The sequence below is a fragment of the Tribolium madens genome, unplaced genomic scaffold (assembly GCF_015345945.1).
Source record: "Tribolium madens isolate multiple individuals breed KSU strain unplaced genomic scaffold, Tmad_KSU_1.1 Scaffold_97;HRSCAF=244;Tcas5.2_LG3a, whole genome shotgun sequence".
In the NCBI taxonomy this organism is placed as follows: Eukaryota; Metazoa; Arthropoda; class Insecta; order Coleoptera; family Tenebrionidae; genus Tribolium; species Tribolium madens.
In genome coordinates this window covers 15,074,278-15,080,998 of record NW_025401069.1, presented here as the reverse complement: position 1 = coordinate 15,080,998, position 6,721 = coordinate 15,074,278, and the positions used below count along the sequence as shown (strand labels likewise).

At 38.2% G+C, this 6,721-nt stretch overlaps 2 protein-coding genes across 3 annotated transcripts in view; one reads left to right on the top strand and one right to left on the bottom strand.

Moving 5' to 3' along the window:
• The window catches only part of LOC123014891, a 34,719-nt gene extending 31,601 nt beyond the window's left edge, over positions 1–3,118 (top strand). Inside the window, exons 1-5 of one of the 2 annotated variants that reach the window (XM_044414189.1) lie at positions 807–956; positions 1,002–1,091; positions 1,136–2,265; positions 2,533–2,688; positions 2,736–3,118. In XM_044414189.1, coding sequence (XP_044270124.1) covers positions 1,204–2,265; positions 2,533–2,688; positions 2,736–2,801 — 1,284 coding nt within the window. In that variant the 5' untranslated portion in view covers positions 807–956; positions 1,002–1,091; positions 1,136–1,203 and the 3' untranslated portion in view covers positions 2,802–3,118. Of the gene's footprint in view, positions 1–806; positions 957–1,001; positions 2,266–2,532; positions 2,689–2,735 lie in introns of those variants that run through there. The other variant, XM_044414188.1, reaches the window with a different exon arrangement.
• On the bottom strand, positions 2,707–4,633 carry LOC123014892 (glycine-rich cell wall structural protein). Its single transcript, XM_044414191.1, has 5 exons — positions 4,496–4,633; positions 4,380–4,438; positions 4,079–4,323; positions 3,293–4,027; positions 2,707–3,238 (listed from the first exon to the last, which is right to left on the bottom strand). Exons 1-5 carry the CDS (start codon positions 4,511–4,513, stop codon positions 3,060–3,062), a joined length of 1,236 nt encoding a protein of 411 aa, XP_044270126.1. The 5' UTR covers positions 4,514–4,633; the 3' UTR covers positions 2,707–3,059.
• Positions 4,634–6,721: the final 2,088 nt, after the last annotated feature.

Below are 6,721 nucleotides of genomic sequence, written 5' to 3'. Positions count from 1 at the left end.
TTTTACTTGAGAAAGTTATTCAATCTTCAACTGTAAATAAAATCGAAAGTGTGGAAAAAGTTTTTAATTTTTTCTACAACTGTAGAGAAAATTAAATAATAGTAATAATTAAAAAAATATATTAGTCTTTATTTAAAATTAGAAAAAGTACAGTATTAAACTTGTGAGAAAAAGCCATTTCCACACAGATGAAGTACTTCACTCGTTTTTGACTTATATCGTAAATTTTATCTTTGTGGAAATGGCCAATTTTCTCACGCGTTGAACAATATACTATTTCTTAATCGATCAAATATTTTTGAAAAAATTAATGCTGTGGTAAGTTTTAATGTTGTTTTAAATTATTAAAGAAAACTTATTAAAGAAAAACGAATTTTTTTTCTCTACTAAAACAATATAGGTAATTTTTTTCTAATTTTGTACATGTTGTTGGCTGGAGATAAAAATTGCATGTTTTATTCGACTTAAAAGTAAGTTTTTTTTATTTCGCCACGCTCGCCAAAAAAGTGACACTTTTAAGTTGTTACACCCTGTATTTATTTATTACTTTAATGCTGCTACATATGCAACCAAATATACACACATATTATTGCACTACTTGTATTTGTTTAGAGGTCAAACTTTCTATTTTTACGATGAATACAACATCGTAATATTATTAAAGCTATTTTTTTTAATTATGTTGGTCACCAGGATACTACAGCTCGAAACAAACTTGTAATAAATAGTACAAAGTCGTCATAATCCGTCTCTGGAGGCCCATCACCTTTAATCACCCTCCCCATTGTCAAACAACCCTCGCCCCCTAATCCAATAATAATCCAACATTACCGACTCATCAACGTTTCATTTCATTGATTCTAATCCGATAAAATTATTTGTTCTAGAGCGAAGATATCCTGTCATTTCTGTTCAAATATCCAATCAGTAAATTGACCGCGGCCGAGGCAGCACAGGTGCGTGTGACTTCTCCCGACTCTTTCCTTATCATTGCTTTTCAGGTGGAAGTCTTAATAACAACTCTCACAATCCAAAAACCGGTTTTGCGAGCTTCGGACATTTTCACAGTCGGTACTCGTCTTCTAGCCTCGGTAAGAAAAAGCAAAATTGGGCAAAACTCAAGCTCGACTTGCAGATTTCCGGAACGGTGGTCACCTACGTGTTGGTAGCACTGCAATTCCACGCCTCTTGGGCAGACTAGTCATGTATCTCAGCACCAAGCACACCACTCCAGTCTTCGAGCTGAAGAAAAACACCATTTGTTTCTGCAAGATGCTCAGACCGCTCCTCTACGTTGGGAGGTTCTTAGGCTTTTTGCCCTTAGCTGTTGAACATCAGGGAGGGAAGTGTGTGTTTAAAAAATCAATCACTTTTATTTGTCTCTCACTTGTGATTATCGGGGTTTTGGCGTTTCAAGTTTTCAACTCTATTGATTTTTTCCACTTGACCAAGACCAAATCGTTACCAATTCTTCTAAACAACATTACAGATGCCATCTATGGAGTCTATATCATTATTTTGATTGCAATTAACTTGTACCGTTTTCCTAGATGGGTCAAGACACTCAACAAGTTTCCCTTGGTGCTCAAAGAAGGGATTTTTTGTCAATCTGCAATGAAGATTGTTCAAAAAATTGTTTGGTACATTTTAGGGACAACTGTCGTAGCAATTGTGTTCCAAGTCAGTCTTTTAACATTCTTGCACTTCTCGCAAACCTACCAAACGGACTTTGACTACAATTTCTTCATCAACAAACTCCTCCAAAACATCTCATTCATCTTCTACGTCATTTTCTTCACTGTCATTTCAATTTTTATCGGAATTTTGGCGTGTTTCGAGAAACTAACCATCAGTTGTCTCAAATACACCCCAGTTCACCCCATGAAAGGCATAAATGAGACTAACAACACCCGGGATTTTCTCGGTCTAGTCACTTATAAGTTGTGTAAGGAGGAACACCCCTGTTCCGGGCGTTTAGCCAAATTACCACAAGCCGAAGTTGTTGAATTTTTGCGAATTTTGCACGAAGATATCAGTTTGGTTATATACGAAGTCAACGATTGTCTCAATCCCCAGTTCTTGTGCCATACTGTCGTCGAGTTGACGGTGTTAATTGTCCAGTGGTACGCCGTTATTGTCTACATGGCCTTCACCTTCAAGGCTCCTCTAGCTAGCAGTATCCACGTGGTGAACTGCTTCTTCGTGGTTGTTCACACTCTAGGAATTTTTCTCTTTCTGAAAAATGCCCAACAGCTGAAAAACATGGTGAGTGTGCTCTATTTACTCGAAACCATATGGTGGAATTTAGTGTTAATTGGAAAGTTGATCGTTTAAATAATAGCACGTGCAATACGTAAATTATAAAAATTTATAATCGGAAGAAAGTTGGTGGTGTTGAAGTAAAAGCGGTCTTAATTAATGATTTGTGTCTCTGTGTACGAAAATAGCAATTTTACTTCGAAAACACGCATGTTTGTGAATCTAGTGCAATAAAAGTAGGTATCTAATGCTCTTTTAATGGCTATTGTTTAGATACAAGGCTTGAACAATTTCCTGTTGGAGTATTCGACGAGGATTTCGTCGCTGGAGGAGCATCAACAAGTGAGGCTTTTTATTGAAAAGTTGAAACAACATCGGCCGTTGACTGCGAGTGGAGTTTTTACTATTGATTTAGGGATTGCTGGACCGGTATTGAAACACAAATTATTTAATTTAAATTTTATTTCGATTTTTAGATATCTGCAAACATTCTAACTTATGTTTTAGTGGCATTACAGTTCGAAATACCAAAGGAAGAGTAAAGTTGAAGAAAGTTTTACTCTATCACAATTTTATCAGTTTTTTCATCACTACTTGTTCTGAACTTCTTGCAGATAAAATTGTAAATAAAACGTGTTTGTTATGTATATGTTATATTATAAAAAAATATATAATTAATAACAAAAAATATCAACAATATTTACAAAGACACAGACATACAATGACACAAAAACACGATGACGATGATAAATTATGAACTAACACTAAAAATGACAGACTTTAGGTACTTTTGGCATCGATTATTTGTCATAACCGCCATGATGACCGCCGTGGCCGCCTCCAAATCCGCCACCTCCGCCGTGGCCGCCCCCAAATCCTCCTCCAAATCCGCCGCCTCCTTTCAGAATAATAGTGGTGTGAGACGCACCGCCGCCGTGACCGCCGCCAAAGCCGCCGCCACCTCCTCCGTAACCGCCTCCTAAAAATTATCAAAATAAAGAAATGATAATTTAGCTATCGGGGAAATATTTACCGCCGCCTCCGTGATGATCATCGTGTCCACCTCCAAAACCGCCTCCAAATCCTCCGCCGCCACCGAATCCACCACCTCCGTGGTGATCGTCATGGCCGCCTCCAAATCCACCTCCACCGCCGCCGTATCCACCACCTCCGTGGTGATCGTCATGACCTCCTCCAAAACCTCCTCCTCCTCCTCCAAATCCGCCGCCTCCACCGTATCCTCCACCTCCGTGGTGATCATCGTGGCCGCCGCCAAATCCGCCTCCGAATCCTCCTCCAAATCCGCCACCACCTCCGTGGTGATCGTCATGACCACCTCCAAAACCGCCGCCTCCTCCAAATCCGCCACCACCTCCGTGGTGATCGTCATGACCGCCTCCAAAACCTCCTCCTCCTCCAAATCCGCCGCCTCCACCGTATCCTCCACCTCCGTGGTGATCATCGTGGCCGCCGCCAAATCCGCCTCCGAAACCACCTCCAAATCCGCCACCACCGCCGTGGTGATCATCATGGCCGCCTCCAAAACCGCCGCCTCCTCCATAGCCGCCACCTCCGTGGTGATCATCGTGGCCGCCGCCAAAACCTCCGCCAAATCCACCGCCAAATCCGCCACCTCCATGGTGGTCGTCATGTCCGCCTCCAAAACCTCCGCCGCCAAATCCGCCGCCTCCGTGGTGGTCATCGTGACCTCCACCGAAACCGCCGCCAAAACCGCCACCACCACCACCATGGTGGTGATCATCGTGTCCTTAAAATAAACCAATTAGGAAAAAAAATTATTTAAATGAGATGATTGTACCTCCTCCAAAACCGCCTCCGAATCCGCCGCCGTGACCGCCACCATCCTGTTGCAAAATTATAATTTTGCCGCCATCGCCGCCTCCGTGATGGTGGTGACCGCCACCGCCACCGCCGCCGAAACCACCACCAAATCCACCGCCAAAGCCGCCACCATCGTCGTGGTGATGGTGAACGATTTCTTCATGGTGTTCGTGGTGACCATGATGATGGGCAGGTTCCGGAACATGAATCCTTATATGCACACTGTTTCAAAGAAGAAATGGATTAAAAGAAGAAATCTTGAAGAAAGCTTGACTTACTGTTCTTTGCCAAAAGTGGCCGCACTGTAGGCGAACAAAGCCGTCAAAAGCAACAACCCCTAAAACACATTACATTGAAAAATTCCAAGAAAAATCGTATTTCTCTTCGCACTCACAAACAATTTGGAAGCCATGAACTTGGACTTCCAGAAGACGAGCACCGGATGATCTGTTGTCGCTGTCGCAGGACGCAGTGATTACGATTCCGAAATCGGCCACGTTTTATAGTGAAGATCTCTCTCGATTACTCCTCGACTTGATAATGAGAAGTTCCCATACGGTGGGGGCTCGTGGGGAGACCGCACAATAAATTTCCTCTTGCAGTATTGCCCCTGACCTAGAGAACCACTGGTTTCGCCAGCGAGAGTGAAAGAGAGGTCGTCGAACGAACGATTAATAAAGATCAAAGTTTTGCTTTCTTCCAACGATGGATCTCGACCACACTTTTGGCAGACACATTTACATAATCACCGTTTTCGGCAACAGATGAAAAAACCGTCTGCAGTGGACAATCAGGTCGGACTTTAATGCGACAGGAAATACCTGTTTGGTTTGGACCTGAAGAAAACGACGACCAATTCTCAATGAGCTTTCATTCCCTTGCTGCCCAATTAATTCATACGAAATTTAAGTGGACTAATTATTTGGGAAAAAGAACAGTTTTATTGCAACTCGTGAGAGCAAATAAATAATAAGAACCGAAATTTTGTTTATTTTCGCTAGATAAGAGTCAATCAAGTACATTAAATGGATCAAGGTGGAAAATGTGTCATTATCTACAATCTCATTTCAAGTTCAAGTAACAAAATACCTGTTTTTTCTGCCAAACAAATTGATGGGCGCGTCACATTGGTAATCATAAATAAATTATTTCCCCACCAAGGGAAGTAATGACTTATTTCCCGACCTCCACCGACTCCATAGGTGCATCGGAGCGAATGCACCCATTGAATTTTTTTAATAAAAATTGAAAAAAATGTACTTTCGCTTAACTAAAAATAGGAATAATATTTGGAGTTTCGTTTTTGTTTTAATGTTTTTTCAGTAACTTTGCATTCTTTGAAGTCATTTTTAATGTCAAAGAAGTTTTAAATTTCTTACTATACTATTTTTCCCCTAGAAAATGGACCAAATTCATCGTTTATGTTACTCTATTTTGTTTTTCATTTGCAAATTAATTCCAAATTAAACTTTTCGGTAAAAACTCTTTGAAAAAAGATTTGTTATTATCTCAAATACTTCAAAACGACAAAATATTCGACATAATTTTATTATATACTATTCTAAAAATGTCTTAAATTTTTTGATGATTTTTGAAAATGAAAAATGTTTGTATTTTTCTCGAGCTACAAGTACAATTATTACGTAGTCCGAAAAAATAGCCCGAGAAAAAAAAATCTTGTTTTCTTTGTTTTTCTATTTTTTGGTCCACAAACTTGGACAAATTTTTATTAATTGAATCAATGCTTGGGCCGGAGAGCTTGTTCATTCAGCGTCAATTTGCTTTTTTATGTTTTTTTAAGTCGGTTTGTCGCTTACTTTTAATGAAAAAGGACCTTTTTGTCTTTACCAAAATAAGATTTTTGTTAAACATTTGTAGCTTTCAGAATTTATTAATTATTTTTACTGTAAGTTAATCTAATTATAATTAATAAATTAAGTGAAAAAGTCGATTATTTCGAAAAACAATCCCAAAAGTTTGTGTCTGAATTTTTTTAATTTTTAAAATCTTAAGCTTAAACTCGATTATTTCAAGATTATGCCAAAAAAAGCAGTCTAAAAAGTTTCACTAAATTCTCCAAATATTTTGAAATTTTTTTATTTGTTAAATTAATTCAAAATTAAGCTTTTCAGTAAAAAACTCTTTAAAAAAAATTGTTATCTTAAACACTTCAAAACGACCATAAACTACTATTCCAAAAAAATTAAGGAAACAAAAAATTTCTTAACAAAGCCATTTTGAAGCTTTAGGTTAAGCTCTTTTGACAAAAAATTTTCCGAGCTACGGTTATTACGTAGTCCTGAAAAATAGCGCGAGAAAAAAATTTAAATTTTTTTTATTTTTCTATTTTTTAGTACACAGTTTTGGTACACAGACCTTTTTGTCTTTAATCATCAATATCTTAGCAACGAAGAAAATTGTAAAGATAGTTCTAAAACCAGAATAAATTTCCTACAAGATGTTTTTACAATTTAAAAAAAAAAATGTTTTCTGTCAATACTGATTTAAAGAAAAAAGAAAAAAGTAACTTTTTTTGTTGTATTCACAAATATTGATCGGCAAACTAATGTGTCTAGGTTTTTTATAGCTGAATGTACATACCCCAATAGCTCTAAATTTT